We start from the raw sequence: 26,306 nt of genomic DNA on the forward strand, positions 1-26,306 counted from the left end.
CCCTAATTAACGAATCCTTGGTGTCTGGATACATACCCAAACTTTGGAAAACTGCAAGAGTAGTGCCAATCCATAAAAGTGGGGAGTTAACCTTGGTTTCTAATTATCGCCTTATATTATGTGAGTATTACGAACAATCTAACTATCTGACCCCTGATCAATCCAGTTTTCGCCTGAATCACTCCACTACAACTGCCCTCCTAAAAGTTTGCAACGACATCCAAACTGGCATGGAACAAGGAGACCTAACTGAAGCTATTTTCCTTGATTTTGCAAAGGCCTTTGACACAGTGGACCACGACATACTACTGCTCAAACTAAAAAACTCTGGTATTGCTGATTGTCCGTTAACCTGGTTTCGATCATATGCATCGGATCGATCGCAATATGTCTCCATTTCTAACAGCGACTCCCTCCCTCTCCCAGTCACGTGTGGTGTACCCCAAGGTTCCATTCTCGGCCCCCTACTATTCACATTATTTATAAATGATCTTCCTAATGTCTGCAAATCCTCAACTGTACACATGTACGCAGATGACACGGTAATCTATGCAAACAATTCTGATCTGTCGCAGCTTGAAGCAGTGCTCCAAGACCAGTTCACAGAGGTAGAAAAGTGGATCTCAAAAAACAAACTCTTCCTAAACACTGACAAAATTGTCACAATGATCTTTGGAACGGGACCACCTAAATTACACAAATTACAAATTTCCCATCTACGCATCAAAACAAAATCCAATTGCACGCTGACCACAGTCCACTCTTTTAAATACTTGGGTATGTTATTAGACCCCAATCTATCTTTTGGCCTCCACATAGAAAAACTTGCATCTAAACTTTATCCAAAACTAGGTGCCCTGTACAGAAACAAATCTTGCCTCAGCCCTACAGTTAAGGAAAATATTGTACAGCAAATGCTGATGCCTATCATGGTTTATGGGGACGTAGTATATGCACCTGCACCACAAACTCATCTTAATAAACTTAATACTTTGTATAACTCGTTCTGCCGCTTTGTGCTACAATGTAACTACAGGACCCACCATTGTGACATGCTAAAAGAACTAAACTGGCTGACGCTGGAATCCAGACGCATCCTCCATCTTTCCTGCCTTGTGTTTAAGAGCCTTTCTGGGAAGCTCCCACCCTACCTTAGCAGAATGCTCTCCCCGGCTATTCCCACCTCCTATAACCTCTGATCCAGTACCAGCACATTATTTAGCTTGTCTCAATACAAAAAGAAAGCAGCTCGATCCTCCTTTTCCTACAGAGCACCACAATTATGGAATGACCTCCCTGACACTTTAAAAACTTCCCCAAGCCTAATATCCTTTAAGAAATCCCTCTCTACATATCTCAAAACAGAATGTGCCTGTCATGGTTGATTAAATATGTCCTACCAGTTCTATGTTAAATGTTTGCATATATTGTGTATTATTATTGTTTTTGTATTTTATTGTACACTATTGTATCAATGCAATGTTTTGTGGTCCCAGGACATACTTGAAAACTAGAGAAATCTCAATGTATCCTTCCTGGTAAAATATTTTATAAATAAATATACACATATAAATATGTATGTACACCTCTCTCTCTCTCTCTCTCTCTCTCTCTCTCTCTCTCTCTCTCTCTCTCTCTCTCTCTCTCTCTCTATATATATATATATATATATATATATATACATAATAATACATATTTGGAATAAAACTTTGAAAAGTCCTGGCGAGTGCACTCTTCATTACTCTGTATTTGCCTATCTGTTGCACCCTGGGCATGTGATTTCGATTTCTGGAGTGCTTGTCTACTTTGAACTTTATATATAAATCCATGTATGTTTCTTTATGTTAAAGCCTTTTGCCTGCCTTTGAGATCTCATATCTTTGAACCCTTATAACTTTTGTGTGCAATATTTTATTTGAATATTTTTTTATTAGATGGTGTTATTATGAGAGTAACTATACTGTGCAATGTATTTTTGATGTGTTTTGTGCACCTTTTTTGTTTTACAGTTACCAGAGCACGGAAGTTGCGGTAAACATTCTAGCGCAAATCGCGATTGCTCTTAAGCAATCACATTTACTTTTAACTTGTAGTATCAGCGGTAAGCCTGAGAAGCGCAAACACCTGCAATAAATTCCTTATCGCAGAGGTGCAAACGTTTATGCTCCACTCATAATCTGGCCATTTACCTGTTGTATCTACCTATATTTCACTACTTAAAGGAACACTAAAGTCAAAATTAAACTTTCATGATGCGGTAGTAGCCTAGAGCTGGATTTAGCATTGCAATAATCCCGTAGAGTCAGTTATTATTAAATGCAAGATTAATTGAGCTAGGTTGTACCACCATGCCTATATACCCCAGTGACTAAATACTGATTCACTCTAACACTGCGGATATATGCTATATAATGCTGTATATTACTGCTCATTGCTCAATAGTAAGTATTAATTACTCCATACGGGGATCCGGCAAAACATGTTAAGGAGGGGAGGAGGCTGATGGGAGCTCTAAATTGTTTTTATAAACTTGCAGCTTAATAAGCTATTTAATGAATATATATGTATGGAACTAGTTCTGGTTCACAGCCGTATGGAGTAATTAATGCTTACCATTGAGCAGTAATATACAGCATTATATAACATATAACCGCAGCGTCTCTTAGAGTAAATCAGTATTTAGTCACTGGGATATATAGGTTACTACAAAGGAGAAGGACAATTAGTATTCAATCCAATCCTCCATTTTGCCATCAGCATAAATGCCCAGAACTGAATGATATTATAGCAGGCAACAACTCAGCTGCCTTTCAGTAGAACTTTATTTTGGCATAACAAACTTAAAGGGGTACTAAACCCAATTTTATTCTTTCATGGTTCAGATAGAGCATGCCATTTTAAACAACTTTCTAATTTACTCCTATTTTCTTCATTCACTTTGCATCTTTATTTGAAAAAGCAGGATTGTAAGCTTATGAGCCGGCCTATCTTTGGTTCAGCACCTGGGTAGAGTATACTGATTGGTGGCTAAAATGTAGCCACCAATTAGCAAGCGCTACCCAGGGTACTGAACCAAAAATAGGCTGGCTCCAAAACTTACATGCCTGCTTTTCAAATAAAGATACCAAGAGAATGAAGACACATTGATAATAGTAGTAAATTAGAAAGTTGCTTAAAATTGCATGTTTAGTATCCCTTTAATAACAAGTAATAAGAACCTATTGCATGATCTTAGAACTGCAGTTGTATTTATCTTTCTGTAAGCATTTTACAAGTATACAATGTAACAATATTAAAATTACACAATTGCAATCTATACTCTAGTACAATTTATATACTGGGCAGATTGACAGAATCAGAAAACATACAGTAATATAATTGCTATAATACATAAAAGCAGTTGTTTATAAACTTGCAGATCTTATTAAGCAGGAGGATAAAATTATAATCAATTTTCTCTTACTATTGTATTCACTTATAGTTGGATTACTTAGTATTTGCTGCTCTATATATCGATTGTTAACTTACCTCCTGACTGCTAGTACTCTGATACTTAAAGTAAAGGTAAATCCAAGCTTTTAACAAATGCTAGGATTTACCATCACTAAAAATTAACGGGGAGTTTCATTAATCCACCTTGTAAAAAAGGGTGCTTAACTCATTCTTTCTGTGCCGTTGCCCAGCGCTAAATTCAGCAGCTCCGGCTGCCCACGGCACAATGATCTTCTACCAATGAGGTGCCACTTGCACCTCTGAACCAATAGCGATGCATGCATACAGAAACCTGTCAGTTGACACACACCACTATTGGTTCAGAGGTGCAAACGTCACCTCATTGAAGGAAATCGTGCTGTGGGTGGCCGGAGCCGCTGTATTTAGTGCTCTGCAATGGCACAGAAATGGTGAGTTTAGCACTCTTTTTTAACAAGGTTGATGAATGAAACTCCCCTTGATTTTTAGTGATGGTAAATCCTAGCATTTGTTAAACGCTTGGATTTACCATCACTTTAACCACAACACACTATTTTGGTTGTGGATCATTACAAGTTGATTTATTGCGAGCATTTTAGTTTTAACATTACCCACCATTTTAAATACATTTTTTCAATAAAGTTTAATGATTTAATTCACCTAGATGTACACGCATACACAAAAACAAATAATATAATTTAAAAAGGGTTTATTTTGAGTGCTTATATAGTATCGCTTTTTTGTTCAGTGGCTGTAACTGAATATTGGAATGGCTGTGCACATGTGTCTGTTGTGATTGGCTCACTAGATGTGTTCAGCTAAGTCCCAGTGGTGAATTGCTGCTCCTTCAGCAAAGGATAGCAAGAGAATGAATCAAATTTGATAACAAAATCAAATTGTAAAGTTATTTAAAATTGACTATGTTCAAACTGAATTATGAAAGAAAAATTACAGGTGTCATGTTTTTTTAATCAGAAAATACAGTTACTTAGAAATCTAAAGCTATTTCTATACTAGACATGTGCACAGACAAAAAAAAGAAAGAAAAGAAAGCGTCATTCAAGATCAGTTCCTAGGTTCATTCAGTTCAAACTTTCACAATATTATTAGTTATTTATTAACCCTTTATTTCTTATGGAGATCAGAGCTGTAGGGAAAAAGATGAATAGGACCTAAAACTTAAATAAAGTAGTAGCAAGTGCTGTATTATTTTTTATGGGTACAGGATAGGCCAAGGACAAACATTAAGCTCACATACTTGTTGGCTAACACAGGAATTCATTTAATGGCATTAAGATATAGTGAATTGTGTATATTTGAACATCTGGAACCTTTACTAGCTGATTAATGTAAATCTGAACATTTGAACCCTTTCCCAACTGCAGAAAAGCCTTCCACACCATTAAAATAACTGTTTTCATGGCATTAAAGGGACAATGAACTCAATTTTTTTATTTTGTGATTCAGATAGAGCATGCAATTTTAAGCAACTTTCTATTTTACTCCTATTATCAAATTTTCTTCATTCTTTAGTATCTTTATGTGAAAAGCAAGAATGTAAGTTTAGATGCCGGCCCATTTTTGGTGAACAACCTGGGTTGTTCTTGCTGATTGGTGGATAAATTCACCCACAAATAAACAAGTGCTGTCCAGGTCTGAACCAAAGCTTGTTTGGCTCCTTAGCTTAGATGCCTTATTTTTCAAATAAAGATAGCAAGAGAACAAAGAAAAATTGATATTTTGAGTCAATTAGAAAGTTGCTTAAAATCGCAGGCTCTTTCTGAATCACACACAAAAAAAAAAAAAAAAAAAAATTGGGTTCAATCTGTCATTTATTCATTAAAAGATCCACTATTTTTGTTTTTAAACAAATGCAAAAAATACAGCAAAATGAATCATTTTTAATTTTTATTTTTTTGCTTCTTTCTCTAAGCCATTTAAATCAAACCAAAACCACTATAATTACATAAACAATATACTTTTACTTCTTTTTAAGGTGGTTTTCACAGGGGTTTTCACAGACCTTTACAGAAGAAATATGTGGTGAAAGTAAAACTCATAACAATTAACAAATTAATTATTGGTAATGACTGAATATTATGAATAAATAGTTTCAGTTTTCATCCATTTCACCCTAATATAAATTCATGACATGCAATTAGCTTTTTTATATATATTTTTTGTAAATATAAATAATTTTAAATAATTTAATCATTGGTATTCTTTAAATGTCCAAATGCATCATTGCCCTCATAAATGAAGATTTACATGTCCATATTTTAATTGTGAACAAGTTTCATTGTTTGTTTTTATTATTAACCCATTCGTTCCTGAGCCATTTTCACAACCCTGTGCTAAATATGTTTTTAGTTGCATTTTATTTATTTTTTAGCAGACCAAGCATTTTTAGAAAATATGTTTTCTAAAATATAATATTATGAGAAAAAAAACACTATATGAGATGTAAAAAAATATTTTTTGTGTTACTTTCTACATAGTAAATAGCGTAATTATTTTCCAAATATTTCACATACTTTTTATTGTCCCTCAATTAGCATCAATCTACCTTCCCAAACTGCAATGTTTATAATTTTATACATAGTCCAATTAAAATTAATTAGTAAAAATCAGAAAAAGAGAACCATTATTATTTTTGTCACTTTTCACGATGTTGCAGTTTATGCAGAAAATTATTAATCATAAAATATCTAACTATACAAATATTACATATTTCAAAATAACACTAAATTCTGATTTCCCAGACAATCAATGTATGATCCAACCCTTGTCTGAATAGCAAAAAAATAAAAATAAAATATATATATTTACACTAGTTTTGCCAAAAGTAATTGTATTTAGAACATATCACTCATTTACATTCTCCCAGTTCATCCATTCATTTTTCATTAGCTCAGACAAACATTGATCTATGAGCCCTAACATCAGTGTTACTGTGATGAACACTTCACAGCTATAAGGACATCAACCCCCCTTTATTTGAATTGTAAAACCACCTTCTTTCAAATGTTGGTTAATATGATATATTACTATGCTTAAAAAGCACCAGAGCCCAGAAAATAGAACCAAAGTTGAGATATATTTGTCATTGTTATGACAATTAGCTGGCAGTGGGTGGATACAGGATCGCTTATTTGAAAGACCAGGATTGCTGCTTTCAAATAAGGGGTCTCAAGTTTATGTAAGTATTGTGGATGGTAACATAGGGATGATTTTTCCTTATGCTTCTGACAGGTAATCACTGTTAACAAAGTGGTCAGCAGATAACCCCCAGGACATATGACCCCTCCATTGAAACAGCAGCCTTAACTCTTTAAAAATAAGGGTTGATTATTGTAGAGAATATTTTGGTGTTTAAGGGTCCTTTTTTGCCCAGAGGACTGTAAAAGGGACCAGTAATACAGATGATTACTATGACAATCCCCTGCTATTTAAAGGGGCATGAGACCACTCATTTAATTATTGACAATCCCTTCTATCATGTGAAGGGTATTGTATATGTGTAAGTGTCGTATTTTGTCATTAGGGGATAGGGGCAACATTGCTGATTTCTATACAATAAATACATTAGGTGGTGTACTGATATAAAAATTGCATTCACCTTCTAATGACAGGGGTATGAGACACTGGAAAAGGGGGTTACCCTCTTTTAAATTGGGACCTTATACCCCTTTGTGTTTTATGGGGAGAAAGGGGGCTCTAAAAGTGCCATTTTACCTTTCTCATATAGGTAAAGTTTGACTGTCTTTTTCTTGTAGTAACTCCCCTCCCCCACCACTAGAAATAACTTTGTTTCTAGTGAGGCAGGTGATCAACAGTTTTAAAGGTGATAAGCTGCATCCTAGGGGGAGTATCCACTTTCAAATGAGGGGTCAGTTTCCCCTGTAGCCCAAATAGGGGGTAGAGATAGGGGCTTTATTGCAGCCCCCTCCCCGTCTGGTTATACCATATTTTAAATGATGATGCAGGTAATCATCTTTTTTATGGCGATCACCTGCAACTTACAGGGGCATGTGACCCCATCCCATTTGAAAGTGCAGTTTCCCTTCTTTCAAATGAGGGGTCACTTGCCTCACTATCCCAAACAGGGGGTGAGATAGGGGCTCCATTAGAGCCCCCTCTCACACTCAGGGTAAACAGCATTTTAAATGCTGTTGCAGGTAATCTCAGTTTATGGCAATCACCTGCAACGTACAGAGGCATGTGATCTGCTCATTTGAAAGGGCAAAGTATAATCTTTCAAATGAGGGGTCAGTTGTCCCTCTAGCCCAAACAGGGGGTTATAGTGGCTATATTAGAGCCCTTTTGCCTTTAGGTAAGATACAGCCTTCTAAAGCCCTCTCCTCAAGCCCTCTGGCATCCTCTCTCCCTCTGCCTGCTTCAGCTGGTAGTCCCACCCTCATGTGGAAGCATCACGGGTGATGGTGATGATATCACAGGGTTTGCATGGCAGAGACAGTGATTCAGAAAGGAACTGAAGTCTTCTTTACCCATTTGCAGTATGGGGGTCACCAGCATCCACAACAGAAGGGGGACCCCCTGGATGATGAACCTGTGTCCGCCATCTGCACTGCAGGAGAGATGTGCATGAATGAACTGTGAAAGAATGCACTGTCATTAAAGTCAAAATGTAACTTCCCCTAAAATATATAACTATGCTTAGTGGAAAATGTGTATTATTTGCCTGCTTTTCCTGTAATTTAACTCTAAAAAAAATGAGTTATTTTCCTAAGAGAGGCTGAAGTGCATTCTGTGGAATTTCTTACAGGCTGCACAGTAGTTGGTTGGTATGTAAAAGAGCTAACTTATATCTGTCTCTATTTGGCCAAATAAATATCACTTAAAGGAACATTGTACACTAGATTTTCTTTAGATAAATGTTTTATAGATGATTCATTTATACAGGGAGTGCAGAATTATTAGGCAAATGAGTATTTTGACCACATCATCCTCTTTATGCATGTTGTCTTACTCCAAGCTGTATAGGCTTGAAAGCCTACTACCAATTAAGCATATTAGGTGATGTGCATCTCTGTAATGAGAAGGGGTGTGGTCTAATGACATCAACACCCTATATCAGGTGTGCATAATTATTAGGCAACTTCCTTTCCTTTGGCAAAATGGGTCAAAAGAAGGACTTGACAGGCTCAGAAAAGTCAAAAATAGTGAGATATCTTGCAGAGGGATGCAGCACTCTTAAAATTGCAAAGCTTCTGAAGCGTGATCATCGAACAATCAAGCGTTTCATTCAAAATAGTCAACAGGGTCGCAAGAAGCGTATGGAAAAACCAAGGCGCAAAATAACTGCCCACGAACTGAGAAAAGTCAAGCGTGCAGCTGCCAAGATGCCACTTGCCACCAGTTTGGCCATATGTCAGAGCTGCAACATCACTGGAGTGCCCAAAAGCACAAGGTGTGCAATACTCAGAGACATGGCCAAGGTAAGAAAGGCTGAAAGACGACCACCACTGAACAAGACACACAAGCTGAAACATCAAGACTGGGCCAAGAAATATCTCAAGACTGATTTTTCTAAGGTTTTATGGACTGATGAAATGAGAGTGAGTCTTGATGGGCCTGATGGATGGGCCCGTGGCTGGATTGGTAAAGGGCAGAGAGCTCCAGTCCGACTCAGACGCCAGCAAGGTGGAGGTAGAGTACTGGTTTGGGCTGGTATCATCAAAGATGAGCTTGTGGGGCCTTTTCGGGTTGAGGATGGAGTCAAGCTCAACTCCCAGTCCTACTGCCAGTTTCTAGAAGACACCTTCTTCAAGCAGTGGTACAGGAAGAAGTCTGCATCCTTCAAGAAAAACATGATTTTCATGCAGGACAATGCTCCATCACACGCGTCCAAGTACTCCACAGCGTGGCTGGCAAGAAAGGGTATAAAAGAAGAAAATCTAATGACATGGCCTCCTTGTTCACCTGATCTGAACCCCATTGAGAACCTGTGGTCCATCATCAAATGTGAGATTTACAAGGAGGGAAAAAAGTACACCTCTCTGAACAGTGTCTGGGAGGCTGTGGTTGCTGCTGCACGCAATGTTGATGGTGAACAGATCAAAACACTGACAGAATCCATGGATGGCAGGCTTTTGAGTGTCCTTGCAAAGAAAGGTGGCTATATTGGTCACTGATTTGTTTTTGTTTTGTTTTTGAATGTCAGAAATGTATATTTGTGAATGTTGAGATGTTATATTGGTTTCACTGGTAAAAATAAATAATTTAAATGGGTATATATTTGTTTTTTGTTAAGTTGCCTAATAATTATGCACAGTAATAGTCACCTGCACACACAGATATCCCCCTAAAATAGCTATAACTAAAAACAAACTAAAAACTACTTCCAAAACTATTCAGCTTTGATATTAATGAGTTTTTTGGGTTCATTGAGAACATGGTTGTTGTTCAATAATAAAATTAATCCTCAAAAATACAACTTGCCTAATAATTCTGCACTCCCTGTATAGGCCATACAGGTTTTATTTTTTTAAAAATTTATAGTTTTGCTTATTTTTAAAAAACATTGTGCTGATTTGACTCATAACCAAGCCCCAAAGTTTTAGAAGTAGACTGTTGTCTACCTACTCCAGTTTGCTACTGTTTGTGTAAAGGGTTTTTGCATATGTAGGGGAGGGGGGGGGGCTGCTCTATTGGCTTTCCAGACCATTTCAGTGGGTGTCCCAGCCTAACTTTTTCAACAGTGCTAAACTGGAAGCTTCTAAATAAGTTTTTAAAGGTTTTATACTGGATTTTTACATCAGTATCTGTGCATATTATTATTTATAGTAATGTCTATTACATGCATGAAAATCAGTATATACCGTCCCTTTGAGATGCTTTTGAAGTGGTTTTATATGGCCTGCAAAACAATGCAAGGTTTTTTATTTTTTTTTAATTTTTTTTATATTTTAATTTCCCTTTAAGCAAAATAAATGCCACTTTAGTCAACCTCAAATGTGTTTTCCAGAGATCAAGGAGGCTGAATTAGAAAAGTAAAAAAATCTTGCAAAAATCTGCTTGAGCCTACCTAGGTATGCTTTTCAACACGGGATACCAAGAGGGCAATGCAAATTAAACAATAGAAGAAAATTGGAATGCTGCTTTCTGTTATATCTAAATCTGAACATTAAAGGAACAGTCAGCACAGTAGATTTGCATAATCAACAAATGCAAGATAACAAGACAATGCAATAGCACGTAGTCTGAACTTCAAATGAGTAGTAGATTTTTTTTCTGACAATTTTAAAAGTTATGTCTATTTCCACTCCCCCTGTACCATGTGACAGCGATCAGCGAATCACAAATGCATACACGTACCATGTGACAGCCATTAGCCATTCACAAATGCATACACACTTATTCTTGCACATGCTCAGTAGGAGGTGGTGACTCAAAAAGTTTAAATATAAAAAAAATGTGCACATTTTGTTAATGGAAGTAAATTGGAAAGTTGTTTAAGATGGCATGCTCTATCTGAATAATGAAAGTTTAATTTTGATTGAGTGTCCCTTTAAATTGTGACTTTACTTCCCCTTTCATTATTATGATATAAGTCTCATTATTATGATATAATTGTTTTATATCAAAATGATCAATTTAAAACAAGAAGACTTAGTAAAGGTTGTCAAGGGATTAATATGCATTTGTTCAACTTTATTTTATGTGTTTGTACTTCCTGGTGCTGGAGATCCACCTGTCTTTATTTAATTGATTTACTCTTCTCAGTCTTCAATAAAGATTCATTAAAAAAATAGGGAATTATTATGTATATGTGCAATATATTTTCATCAGAATATACTGCAACGTTTCAAACGAAGTATTTAGAAATATCAACAGACACTGTAAATTGTATTCCTGTCTTGTGAAAGCATCATTGCTATGTTAACATATTTGTCCATCGTTAAACTATAGTGAAGAAATATTGTGCCACTATGGATGCCCCTCCCTTTTTATATTATTCCCCTACCATTTTTGTCCTCTCAATTGTTTTGTAATAATTTTTATCAGGCAGCATTATTATTAATTTAATTGTACTGTTAAATGTATTTTTTATGCTCTGAGAAACTTTTTAGTCGAGCGTAATAGTTAACCAGAGCTCTGGTCACCCTAACACTGCACTCATTAAATTAGATTGCGCTCAAGTGAAGGTGTTTACTTTTAACTTTTCTGATGCGTACAAAAAGCCGCAAAACACCCCTTATAATTTGCACACAAAAATTAGTGCTCCACTCTTAATCTTAATGGGACTTAAAGGGACATGAAACCTATCGTTTTTCTTTCATTATTCAGGCAGAACATGCAAATTTCTAGTTTACTTCTCTTGTCTAATTTGATTCATTATTATTTTATTATCAGTTATTTGTAGAGCGCCAACAGATTCCGCAGCGCTATCTTAGTATCCTTTGTTTAAAAGCATCCTAGGTAGGCTCCAGACCAGACCAGCAACTTTCCACTAGGAGCTAGCTACTTATTGGTGGCTGCACTAGGGTTGCCACCTCAGCCATGTTTTCCTGGACACTTAAGATATACACATGCTGCAGGGTGTGCAGGGGGGGACATGTATTGTTCTTCTGGACAGCACTATTCATATTCCTCCCTGCACCATGTGTAACTTATAAGGGTCCAGGAAAACATGGCTATAGTGGCATCCCTAGGCTGCACACATATGTCTCAAGTCATTTGCTCATCAGATGTGTTTAACTAGCTGCCAGTAGTGCATTGCTGCACCTTCAACAAAGACAATGAAGCAAATTTAATAATAGAAGTAAATTTGAAGGTTGTTTAAAGTTGCATTCTCTGTCTGAAACTTAAAAGAAAAATGTGGGGTTCCCTGTCCCTTTAATAATATCAGAAGGATACATAGCACAAAATGTGAATTAATGATGATACTTACAGCACTGGAACCTCTCAGAAAAGATAACAAGTTTCGACAGACTGGAAGCAGAATGAGCATGCAGTTAAAGTTCAAGCAGGCTGCGGGCGCCCGTGCCCATGCCAACGCCGACTGCAACAAAAGGATGAAACATTATTATATACTGTAAAATGTCCTCCCTTATGAATATTTACTGGTAGACGAGGCAAAGTAAATATGTTGTTTACAACTAATTGTTAAAATGGTTGCATGGGGCAGTGGTTGGTATAAAGGAGCTGCAGTGGGCATGTATATGATCTGATAGGATTTGACACGAAAGAACTTTTCAGACCACACATAATCCAAGGTCTAATATGCGTATATAGATGACACAATGTAGATGTAGGCGCCATGTATAAGATGGAAGGTTTAACTTGGGCATATAGATGGCCTAAAGAGGTGGATGGGGCTTTCACAGTCAAATAATATTATATATTATTTAAATATTGTAATACTCTACACTACTATACCAATATTAGAACGGACTATGCAATGTAATTCTACAATAATACTAAGCAATGTTATGTTTACTTCTTTATTATGGCGTCAAAATAAAATAAACCGTGTATACTTACTCCATAGAGTTTTCTGGAATAAATATAATCATCTCCAGCGTCATAAACAAAGTAGAAGCGCACAAAAAGGAAAGCGTTCAATGCAAGCCACACGAGCTGGAAGAAAGGTAATTATTATTATAAACATTTTCATCAATATTTTTATGCATTAAAGGGACAGTCTATCATAGAATTGTTATTGTTTTAAAAGATAGATAATCCCTTTATTACCCATTCCCCAGTTTTGTATAACCAACACAGTTATATTAATATACTTTTCTTCTGTTATGTGTGATCAGTCCACGGGTCATCATTACTTCTGGGATATAACTCCTCCCCAACAGGAAATGCAAGAGGATTCACCCAGCAGAGCTGCATATAGCTCCTCCCCTCTACGTCAGTCCCAGTCATTCTCTTGCACCCAACGACTAGATAGGATGTGTGAGAGGACTATGGTGATTATACTTAGTTTTTATGACTTCAATCAAAAGTTTGTTATTTTACAATAGCACCGGAGCGTGTTATTACTTCTCTGGCAGAGTTTGAGGAAGAATCTGCCAGAGTTTTTTACTATGATTTTAACCGGAGTAGTTAAGATCATATTGCTGTTCTCGGCCATCTGAGGGAGGTAAAAGCTTCAGATCAGGGGACAGCGGGCAGATGAATCTGCATTGAGGTATGTAGCAGTTTTTATTTTCTGAATGGAATTGATGAGAAAATCCTGCCATACCGTTATAATGACATGTATGTATACACTTCAGTATTCTGGGGATGGTATTTCACCGGAACTACTCTGTTAAAAGTCACTAATCCTTTTGATAAGTATTTATCATGTTAAACGTTTTTGCTGGAATGTAGAATCGTTTACATTGCTGAGGTACTGAGTGAATAAATATTTGGGCATTATTTTCCACTTGGCAGTTGTTTGCTTTTAATTGTGACAGTTTCGTTTCTCTTCACTGCTGTGTGTGAGAGGGAGGGGCCGTTTTTGGCGCTCTTTGCTACGCATCAAAAATTTCCAGTCAGCTACTCTTATATTTCCTGCATGATCCGGTTCATCTCTGACAGATCTCAGGGGTCTTCAAACTTCTTTGGAGGGAGGTATATTCTCTCAGCAGAGCTGTGAGAATTTTATATTGACTGTGAATAAAAACGTTGCTCTGTAATTTTTATGTCAAATTTAATTATTGTTATTTTACTAATGGGAACAAACCTTTGCTAAAAGTTGTGTTGTTTTAAAGTTTGATGCTATAACTGTTTTTCAGTTCATTATCTCAACTGTCATTTAATCGTTTAGTACCTCTTTGAGGCACAGTACGTTTTTGCTAAAAAAGATTATAACCAGGTTGCAAGTTTATTGCTAGTGTGTTAAACATGTCTGACTCAGAGGAAGATATCTGTGTCATTTGTTCCAATGCCAAGGTGGAGCCCAATAGAAATTTATGTACTAACTGTATTGATGCTACTTTAAATAAAAGTCAATCTGTACAATGTGAACAAATTTCACCAAACAGCGAGGGGAGAGTTATGCCGACTAACTCGCCTCACGCGGCAGTACCTGCATCTCCCGCCCGGGAGGTGCGTGATATTATGGCGCCTAGTACATCTGGGCGGCCATTACAGATAACATTACAAGATATGGCTACTGTTATGACTGAAGTTTTGTCTAAATTACCAGAACTAAGAGGCAAGCGTGATCACTCTGGGGTGAGAACAGAGTGCGCTGACAATACTAGGGCCATGTCTGATACTGCGTCACAGCTTGCAGAGCATGAGGACGGAGAGCTTCATTCTGTGGGTGACGGTTCTGATCCAAACAGATTGGATTCAGATATTTCAAATTTTAAATTTAAATTGGAGAACCTCCGTGTATTACTAGGGGAGGTCTTAGCAGCTCTCAATGATTGTAACACCGTTGCAATACCAGAGAAACTGTGTAGGTTGGATAAATACTTTGCGGTACCGGCGAGTACTGACGTTTTTCCTATACCTAAGAGACTAACTGAAATTGTTACTAAGGAGTGGGATAGACCCGGTGTGCCGTTCTCACCCCCTCCAATATTTAGAAAGATGTTTCCAATAGACGCCACCACTCGGGACTTATGGCAAACGGTCCCTAAGGTGGAGGGAGCAGTTTCTACTTTAGCTAAGCGTACCACTATCCCGGTGGAGGATAGCTGTGCTTTTTCAGATCCAATGGATAAAAAATTAGAGGGTTACCTTAAGAAAATGTTTGTTCAACAAGGTTTTATATTGCAACCCCTTGCATGTATCGCGCCGATTACGGCTGCGGCAGCATTTTGGATTGAGTCTCTGGAAGAGAACCTTAGTTCATCTACGCTAGACGACATTACGGACAGGCTTAGAGTCCTTAAACTAGCTAATTCATTCATTTCGGAGGCCGTAGTACATTTAACCAAACTTACGGCTAAGAACTCAGGATTCGCCATACAGGCACGTAGGGCGCTGTGGCTAAAATCCTGGTCAGCTGATGTTACTTCTAAGTCCAAATTACTTAATATACCTTTCAAGGGGCAGTCTTTATTTGGGCCCGGTTTGAAAGAAATTATCGCTGACATTACAGGAGGTAAGGGCCACGCCCTACCTCAAGACAAAGCCAAAGCTAAGGCTAGACAGTCTAATTTTCGTCCCTTTCGGAATTTCAAAACAGGAGCAGCATCAACCTCCACTGCGCCAAAACAGGAAGGAGCTGTTGCTCGTTACAGGCAAGGCTGGAAGCCTAACCAGTCCTGGAACAAGAGCAAGCAGGCCAGGAAACCTGCTGCTGCCCCAAAGACAGCATGAACCGAAAGCCCCCGATCCGGGACCGGATCTAGTGGGGGGCAGACTTTCTCTCTTCGCCCAGGCCTGGGCAAGAGATGTTCAGGATCCCTGGGCACTAGAGATCATATCTCAGGGATACCTTCTAGACTTCAAATTATCTCCCCCAAGAGGGAGATTTCATCTGTCAAGGTTGTCAACAAACCAGATAAAGAAAGAAGCGTTTCTACGCTGTGTACAAGATCTGTTATTAATGGGAGTGATCCATCCGGTTCCGCGGTCGGAACAAGGACAAGGGTTCTACTCAAACCTGTTTGTGGTTCCCAAAAAAGAGGGAACTTTCAGGCCAATCTTAGATTTAAAGATTCTAAACAAATTCCTAAGAGTTCCATCGTTCAAAATGGAAACTATTCGGACAATCTTACCCATGATCCAAAAGGGTCAGTACATGACCACAGTGGATTTAAAGGATGCTTACCTTCACATACCGATCCACAAAGATCATCACCGGTATCTAAGGTTTGCCTTCTTAGACAGGCACTACCAGTTTGTAGCTCTTCCATTCGGATTGGCTACGGCTCCAAGAATCTTCACAAAGGTTCTGGGTGCCCTTCTGGCGGTACTAAGACCGCGAGGGATTTCGGTAGCTCCGTACCTAGACGACATTCTAATACAAGCTTCAAGCTTTCAAACTGCCAAGTCTCATACAGAGCTAGTTCTGGCATTTCTAAGGTCGCATGGATGGAAAGTGAACGAAAAGAAGAGTTCTCTTTTTCCTCTCACAAGAGTTCCATTCTTGGGGACTCTTATAGATTCTGTAGAAATGAAGATTTACCTGACAGAAGACAGGTTAACAAAGCTTCAAAATGCATGCCGTGTCCTTCATTCCATTCAACACCCGTCAGTAGCTCAATGCATGGAGGTGATCGGCTTAATGGTAGCGGCAATGGACATAGTACCTTTTGCACGCCTACACCTCAGACCGCTGCAATTGTGCATGCTAAGTCAGTGGAATGGGGATTACTCAGATTTGTCCCCTACTCTGAATCTGAATCAAGAGACCAGAAATTCTCTTCTATGGTGGCTTTATCGGCCACACCTGTCCAGGGGGATGCCATTCAGCAGGCCAGACTGGACAATTGTAACAACAGACGCCAGCCTACTAGGTTGGGGCGCTGTCTGGAATTCTCTGAAGGCTCAGGGACTATGGAATCAGGAGGAGAGTCTCCTTCCAATAAACATTCTGGAATTGAGAGCAGTTCTCAATGCCCTTCTGGCTTGGCCCCAATTAACAACTCGGGGGTTCATCAGGTTTCAGTCGGACAACATCACGACTGTAGCGTACATCAACCATCAGGGAGGGACAAGAAGCTCCCTAGCAATGATGGAAGTATCAAGGATAATTCGCTGGGCAGAGTCTCACTCTTGCCACCTGTCAGCAATCCACATCCCGGGAGTGGAGAACTGGGAAGCGGATTTCTTGAGTCGCCAGACTTTTCATCCGGGGGAGTGGGAACTTCATCCGGAGGTCTTTGCCCAAATACTTCGAAGTTGGGGCAAACCAGAGATAGATCTCATGGCGTCTCGCCAGAACGCCAAACTTCCTCGCTACGGGTCCAGATCCAGGGATCCGGGAGCGGTTCTGATAGATGCTTTGACAGCACCTTGGAACTTCGGGATGGCTTATGTGTTTCCACCCTTCCCGCTGCTTCCTCGATTGATTGCCAAAATCAAACAGGAGAGAGCATCAGTGATTCTAATAGCGCCTGCATGGCCACGCAGGACCTGGTATGCAGATCTAGTGGACATGTCATCCTGTCCGCCTTGGTCTCTACCTCTAAGACAGGACCTTCTGATACAGGGTCCGTTCAAACATCAAAATCTAACTTCTCTGAAGCTGACTGCTTGGAAATTGAACGCTTGATTTTATCAAAACGTGGTTTTTCTGAGTCGGTTATTGATACCCTGATACAGGCTAGGAAGCCTGTTACCAGAAAGATTTACCATAAAATATGGCGTAAATACCTATACTGGTGCGAATCCAAAGGTTACTCCTGGAGTAAGGTTAGGATCGCTAGGATATTGTCTTTTCTACAAGAAGGTTTAGAAAAGGGTTTATCAGCTAGTTCATTAAAGGGACAGATTTCAGCTCTGTCCATCTTGTTACACAGGCGTCTGTCAGAAAATCCAGACGTCCAGGCTTTTTGTCAGGCTTTAGCTAGGATCAAGCCTGTGTTTAAAGCTGTTGCTCCGCCATGGAGTTTAAACTTAGTTCTTAACGTTTTACAGGGTGTTCCGTTTGAACCCCTTCATTCCATTGATATAAAATTGTTGTCTTGGAAAGTTCTGTTTTTAATGGCTATTTCCTCGGCTCGAAGAGTCTCTGAGTTATCAGCCTTACATTGTGATTCTCCTTATCTGATTTTTCACTCAGACAAGGTAGTTCTGCGTACTAAACCTGGGTTCTTACCTAAGGTAGTCACTAACAGGAACATCAATCAAGAGATTGTTGTTCCATCCTTGTGCCCAAATCCTTCTTCAAAGAAGGAACGTCTTCTACACAATCTGGATGTAGTTCGTGCCCTCAAGTTCTACTTGCAGGCAACTAAAGATTTTCGCCAAACTTCTTCCCTGTTTGTCGTTTATTCTGGACAGAGGAGAGGTCAAAAAGCTTCTGCTACCTCTCTCTCTTTTTGGCTTCGTAGCATAATACGTTTAGCCTATGAGACTGCTGGACAGCAGCCTCCTGAAAGAATTACAGCTCACTCCACTAGAGCTGTGGCTTCCACTTGGGCCTTTAAGAATGAGGCCTCTGTTGAACAGATTTGCAAGGCTGCAACTTGGTCTTCGCTTCATACTTTTTCCAAATTTTACAAATTTGACACTTTTGCTTCTTCGGAGGCTATTTTTGGGAGAAAGGTTCTTCAGGCAGTGGTTCCTTCTGTATAATGAGCCTGCCTATCCCTCCCGTCATCCGTGTACTTTTGCTTTGGTATTGGTATCCCAGAAGTAATGATGACCCGTGGACTGATCACACATAACAGAAGAAAACATAATTTATGCTTACCTGATAAATTCCTTTCTTCTGTTGTGTGATCAGTCCACGGCCCGCCCTGTTTTAAGGCAGGTAAATATCTTTTAAATTATTCTCCAGTCACCACTTCACCCTTGGTTACTCCTTTCTCGTTGATTCTTGGTCGAATGACTGGGACTGACGTAGAGGGGAGGAGCTATATGCAGCTCTGCTGGGTGAATCCTCTTGCATTTCCTGTTGGGGAGGAGTTATATCCCAGAAGTAATGATGACCCGTGGACTGATCACACAACAGAAGAAAGGAATTTATCAGGTAAGCATAAATTATGTTTTTACCTCTGTGATTACCTTGTATCTAGGAACCTTCTTCCAGCCCCCTGATCACATGGCTGTGACTGTTTATTATCTATTGTCTTAAATTTAGCATTGTTTTGTGCTAAATCTTAAATAACCCCCTGTGCCTGAACACAGCGTTATCTATATGGCCCACGTGTATTTTTTGTCTCTTTGTGTTGAAAAGGAATTTAAAAAGCATGTGATAAGAGGCAGCCCTCAAAGGCTTAGAAATGAGCATATGAGCCTTCCTATGTTTAGTTTAAACTAAGAATACCAAGAGAAAAAAGCAAATTTGATGATAAAAGTAAATTGGAAAGTTGATTAAAATTAAAAGTCCTATCTGAATAATGAAAGTTTAATTTATACTAGACTGTCCTTTAAGCCTATGTTTTTATTTATTTATATTTTGCACGTCTTACTTTTTGGTAGTAATACTAAAGGGACACAGGCATGATTCAGATAGAGCATACAATTGTAAATAACCTCTCTTAATATCTTTTGTTCAAGAGCATACTAAGGTTCAGGATTGCATATGTGTACTGATCTCTATATAGAAGCAGTATCTGTAATAATACATTGTCACAAACACTATTGCTATATAGAGTGCTTGAAACATGCATGCTCCTGAGTCTTTCTATGTGTGCTCTTCAACAAAAGATGCTAAGAGAACAAAGTAAATATGATCATAGATGTAATTTGGAACATTGTTTAAAAGGGCATGCTCTATCTGAATCATGATTATTTAATTTTGAATGTAATGTCCCTTTAAGTAAATTTGAGAACTGCATTTTAGCATAAAAATGTTTGTTTGTCACACCAGATATTATTTACTGGAGTATGAGAAAGAGAAGGAAGACAAGAAGTTCTTGTCAAACTAAATTTAAGTGTCTTTTTTTTTTTTTTAATTCTCCAAACTTTATCATCATTGGTCAAATTATTAGATTTCTGGCTCATGCACCCTATAAACTGTTGTAATAAATGTGTTATTAACTTTAAATAGACAGCATTACTGCATCAGCCTAACATCAGAAAGTCCCCAGTAAGGACATGTTTGGGATGTATCTTAAGACTTTGCAGGGAAACTTCCTCTTTTTTTAGCCTGTGCCACCAGGTGCTCTAAATATGTCCAATATATTTAGCCTCTGCACATAGTACTCAGTTAGGTCTAGTTTCCATTGAGGTGGTAAAGTTTGAAAACTGGTGATAAAAATATTTATATACATTAAAGTCTATGGAGATTTTTTAAGCTACCACCAGTTTCTAAACTTTACCACCTTCATGGAAACTAGGCCTTATTTAGTCAGATAAGTAATGGTGCCCTTGAGAAGTGTAGCTAAACAAATGTTGGACAGTTGTGAGGATAGTCAGGACCACAGGATTAGAATTCTAAATCATACAGCTACAATGTACAGCCCAGAGGTTTATTTGGGTATTGGTATTTATTTGCCTAGTGCTGACATAGCCCTGTTTGTCTTTTGTTAAATGCAGAGGGGAATAACAGCGAGGGAAGTGGACCTAGCAATTCTGTGCTTTGTATTGATTGTTCCCCTTCACAGTTTGCATCTGTGTCTATTGTCATCACGCTCACTCCTTTCACCTGTTTAGCAAATAGCATTCCCTCTCACATTAGTGGGTTATTTTGCCAGCATTGCAAAAGATGAAAACCAGTGGAAGGTTGATACTGAATTCTGCCTGCATCTTATTGGCTCTAATTATTACAGCTAATAGTACGAAGAAGCAAGCAGTACAATAATCTATTCAGCTTAACCTGTGTACTTGACAAAGATCACCAGTGCTCTATGGGTAATATTGTTTGGTTCCTCCCAGCTCAAAGATGCATTTGCTAGGTGGAGTGAATATCTGCAGAGAGGATGAAGGAATCTTGGATCTCTCCTGCAGACACCCTGCCTGGGTTCATAAGAGACCCCAGACAGTGGCGTGTGTCAATAAATGTTTTAAACATTTGCAACGCGTGTTTCCTCAGAATGTGGTTCATCCCTGTACTATGTGTTATTGGCAATTTAAATTAAATCCCTGTGCCATGTGAAACTGGCATTAGGGTGGTTAAACCAATGCACTGTGTATGTTACTGGCAATTAAGGGACATTCTAAAGCACAACTTACATTTTCTTATTACTTACAGCATATAATTATTTTATTACTCACCATAGCTTACTATAGGCTAGATTACGAGTGGCACGCTAACTATTGCGCGCAAGCAAAAGGGGGATTGTCACGTCTCTTTGTGCACCTCAGAAGTAGCGCACGTATTACAAGTTGAAAAGTTAAATGCATTTGCTTGAGCTCCATTGAATTTAACGCGCATCTGGATAGCGTGACATTAGCTCTGGTTAACTGTTACGCAAAGCAAAAAAGTTGCACAAAACAATAAAAAAAAAATTAAAAAAGGGTCTGCAAAGGGCTTTAACATAGAGATACATATATATATACTGTATACATGTCTAAGTATGTACAGTATATGTATGTGTATATATATATATATATATATATGTGTGTGTGTGTGTGTTTGTGCATATGTATTTATGTGTTTACAGACATATATAAACCTATAAATACATTTGTATACATATACATATCTATCTAAGTGCATTTGAGTACTTTGCAGTAAAGTAGCTGAAAATATGTAAAAGCAGTGTGGAGTGATTAACTATGTATTTACTGTGAATATTTCAAATTTAAATGTTCTTCACATAGGGTAATAAAAATGTTCTAAGTATTTATAAAAAGATATTCCTATATATATATATATATATATATATATATATATATATATATATATATATATATATATATATATATATATATATCTACTAATCCTAAAGCCCGTTCACACGGGCCATTTGTTGCAGTACAGCAGTCCCACCCCTTGCTCTCTCCCCTAGAGTTAGGTGTAATTGTAACTTAGGTTAGGATTTATTTTATAGGTAATTTTGAATTTATTTTAGCTAGGTAGTCATTAAATAGTTAATAACTATTTAATAACTATTCTACCTAGTTAAAATAAATACAAAGTTGCCTGTAAAATAAAAATAAATCCTAAAATAGCTATAATGTAACTATTAGTTATATTGTAGCTATATTAGGGTTTATTTTATAGGTAAGTATTTAGTTTTAAATAGGATTAATTTATTTAATTATAGTAATTTTATTTAGATTTATTTAAATAAGATTTAAGTTAGGGGGTGCTAGGGTTAGGGTTAGATTTAGGGGTTAATACATTTAATATAGTAGCGGTGACGTTGGGGGTGGAATATTAGGGGTTAATAAATTTAGGTAGGTGGCGGCGACATTGGGGACGGCAGATTAGGGGTTAATAAAATGTATTCTAGTGTTTGCGAGGCAGGAGTGCGGCGGTTTAGGAGTTAATACATTTATTATAGTGGCTGCGATGTCCGGTCGGCAGATTAGGGGTTGAAAAAATGTATTATAGTGTTTGCGATGTGGGGGGGCCTCGGTTTAGGGGTTCATAGGTAGTTTATGGGTGTTAGTGTACATTTAGCACTTTAGTTAAGAGTTTTATGTTCCAGCGTTAGCCCATAAAACTCTTAACTACTGACTTTTAAATGCGGTAGAAGTCTTGGCAGGAGAGGGTCTACCGCTCACTTCTTACAAGACTTGTAATACCGGCGTTAGGAAAATCCCATTAAAAAGATAGGATACGCAATTGACGTAAGGGGATTTGCGGTAGCCAAATGTCGCGGAAGAAAAGTGAGCGGTACACCTGTACCTGCCAAACTTGTAATACCAGCGGGCATTAAAAAGCAGCGTTGGGACCTCTCAACGCTGCTTTTTAAGGCTAATGCAGAACTCGTAGTCTAGCCATTTTTTTATTTATTTACCTATGAACATATTTATATATATATATATATACACACACACACACACACACACACACACACACACACATACAGTATATATACTGTATGTATATATATATATATATATATATATATATATATATATATATTTATATATTGGCATAAAAAGCTCGCTTTATCTAGCTATTTATTCACATAATTAAAAAGTTATTGTAAGTTTATCCAAAAAAGTATATAAAAAATTGTCATATGCCCCAAAAACCTGTAGCTTTCTAACCGTAGAAAAAAATAATATCTCAAAATGTGTTCATTGGCATCCTCTGATTCAGCTAAGACACATGTATATATTTTGCATTCTTTTTGGATAATTTTAAGTTTTTTTCTTATCTGCAGCTATGTATAAAGTTCTAAAATGATGCAGATATAGAAAACCTGCCCAAATTTTCAAAATTGACCGCCGTAGGAGGCACACAACGACTGGAGGATGCTTGATTTGTCATTGATCTGCTAAAGAAAGCAGGAGCTGCGAATGGAGGATCGGCGTTATTTTTACTATAACGGAAAGGTAAGTATTTTAAAAAATAAGCGTCTTTGTAAAGTATCATGAATGAAAGTGCCCCTGTTTTTAAAATTATTTTTAGATACCGGGCACTTATTCATTAAATTCATTTGCAATCACTTTAATATGTGTATAAACACATATTAACACACACACACACACACACACATATATATATATATATATATATATATATACACATATATATTTATAGGGAATGCACCGTTCCCATAGACCACAATGTAAAGGACATTTTTTCAGTGCCATCTTTCTTGCTAACACCCCTCACCCGCCAACTTTAAAACCCTAAAAAAAAAACTACTTTTTAAAGTTATTTTATTAAAAAAATAGAGATCTTTATTTGTTAATAAAATATATGACACTTGATTTTTGGGGCATTTGGGGGACATTTATAAAATTAATCAGATCTGTGGCGCGATCCGATATACAGCGCAGGTTTTGGCGCAAGCGTGGAAACCTGCGCCGCCCATAATTTCACCTCGCACATCGGGCTATTACATATATTTCGCCGGCATTTCCTAAGTGCCGTAAGTCTGATAAACTAGCGATGTCCAGAAATGAGCGTAAATACAAATTTCTGGAGTCACCAGTGACTTACGGCACTTTAGAAACTGCCGGCGCCTAAGAAAAGTAACTAAAATGTTAAATCTCCCATAACTGTCTAACACGCCTCCCAAAAATAAGCCCGACACGTATACCCCTATATCCGCAATCCCCCCTCTCACTCTGAATAATAAATGTATTGACCCCTAGACCGACAACCCCCCACAACGCAATAAGCCTAATTATTAACCCCTAAACCGCCATAGCCCACACCGCAATAAACCTATTCTAGTATTAATCCATAGCCCACATAGCCTATTAAATCTATTAACCCCTAATTAACGTCACCGCCTCTATAATAAAGTTATTAACCCCTAAACCTAAGTCTAAACCTAACAGCCCCCTAACTTAATTATCATTTAAATAAATATAAATAATATTACTATTATTAACTAAAGTATTCCTATTTAAAACTAAATACTTACCTGTAAAGTTAACCCTAAGATAGCTACAATATAATTAATAATTACATTGTAGCTATTTTAGGATTTATTTTTATTTTACAGGCAACTTTGTATTTATTTTAACTAGGTACAATAGCTATTAAATAGTTAATAACTATTTAATAGCTACCTAGTTAAAATAATTAATTTTACAAATTTACTTGTAAAATAAAACCTAACCTACGTTACAATTGCACCTAACACTACACTATCATTAAATAAATTAAATTAGGGGGGGCGGAGCCAACAGCCTAACAGAGAAGTCATGTTCTATAGAGCTCCTGCTGAAATTTATTGAAAATAACAGAAAATTGGAGCTACTCTTTTATAATTGTCTCTAAAAACTAATTCTAAGTGAGCATAAGTGCCCTTACCATATTAGTGGCCGTTTTTACCTTATTTATACTACCCGATTATACCTCAGATGACTGCTGCAGACTGGGAAACACCCGGGTCTCTGGGGCCTATGCATACTGTCCCATCCAGGATGGAGGAAGATACCAATGCTATTTTTAAAGCTCTGCGGATGTTCAGCTTACAGATGCAGACAAGTTTCAATGATTTATCCATTAGTTTACAGAATGTCACTACGCCACGGATGATCCCGACGACAGACGAAGGGGGGAGTGTAGATCCCCTAGCCTGCAGTAACCAGCCTCTCGAGCATCTGAAGCAGCTTGCGGAGCCAAAAGTGGTTCATAGTGTTGATAAGCCCGGTACACCTGCGGTTTCTATCCTGCCCGGCAATGACTCTGATTTTGAGGAGGTGATCACCCTCGTGGGTCAGAAAGATGTTCGCTTATATGCGCAGAAGAATCCCCTCAAGAGCACTAGTCTGCGGTACTTACCTCCTTCTGGCGGTTACACACCCGGGGACATTGAGCTTAGGAGTGAGCTTGTAAAACTATCTGAACTCTTTTTTGATATCGTGATCCGGTGGAGCTATAACAGTCCTACTTACCCTGAAGCCCCCTCCCTCGACGGCTGGGGTATGCCTGCTTGCTGGTCCGTGCTAGGTAGCGATTTGAGAGACTGCTTCCCTATACCTACATTGCTTGCTTTGAGCGTGGCAGCAATTAGTTCTCAGGGGATGGCTGCTGCTCTTTGCACAGAGTTGGTGAGAGGTCTTTTCGATCCAGGAGGCCACTTATTTTGTCTGCGGCCTGATCTCCACGATACAGCTGAGAGATTTCGTTAGTGAACTATAGTTTTCTATGAGGCTATGAACTGATGAAACTCGTTAACAGATAGATCCTCAGACTCCTCAATACGGATAAGCTTACATTTATTATAGACACTGGCTTATTGTTAATATAAAGTTTCCATGATGTACATACCCTAAGTCTACCCAGTACCTTTTTATTAAAGAGAGGTGGCAACACACATACGATATCTATTGATAAGTTTTCATGATTGCATTCAGTGAGCAGTCGCTTCAAACCCAATCTCAAGTTTATTGCAAAACTATGTATTTTTCTTCTGGTACCTGTGTGTCCATTTTTAGGTTAACTTAGGTCCCTTAAGTATATTTCATGGGCCTAATTAATACGCATGCTTTTCTATGTTTTATGCCTGATATTAGCTATATGTTACCTGTCATTAAGTACACAAAAAGCTGTTTAAAAGCAGAATGTTCTTATATGTTTAGCAGAGGCCTCTAATACTACAAGAATGCAGAATTCTCACTACTCGGAAGCTTTGAGTTGCGTTACTATTAGGGAGCCACGTGGACAT

The 26,306-nt window shown here is 38.0% G+C and overlaps 1 protein-coding gene across 1 annotated transcript in view; it reads right to left on the reverse strand.

Moving 5' to 3' along the window:
* LOC128653988 (cytochrome b-245 heavy chain) overlaps nt 1–26,306 on the reverse strand; it is a 171,023-nt gene that overhangs the window by 123,373 nt on the left and 21,344 nt on the right. Inside the window, exons 2-3 of the mRNA XM_053707605.1 lie at nt 12,979–13,074; nt 12,386–12,496 (exon numbers count right to left, since the gene is read on the reverse strand). Coding sequence (XP_053563580.1) covers nt 12,386–12,496; nt 12,979–13,074 — 207 coding nt within the window. The remainder of the gene's footprint in view (nt 1–12,385; nt 12,497–12,978; nt 13,075–26,306) is intronic.

The sequence above is a fragment of the Bombina bombina genome, chromosome 3 (assembly GCF_027579735.1).
Source record: "Bombina bombina isolate aBomBom1 chromosome 3, aBomBom1.pri, whole genome shotgun sequence".
NCBI classification, from domain to species: domain Eukaryota; kingdom Metazoa; phylum Chordata; class Amphibia; order Anura; family Bombinatoridae; genus Bombina; species Bombina bombina.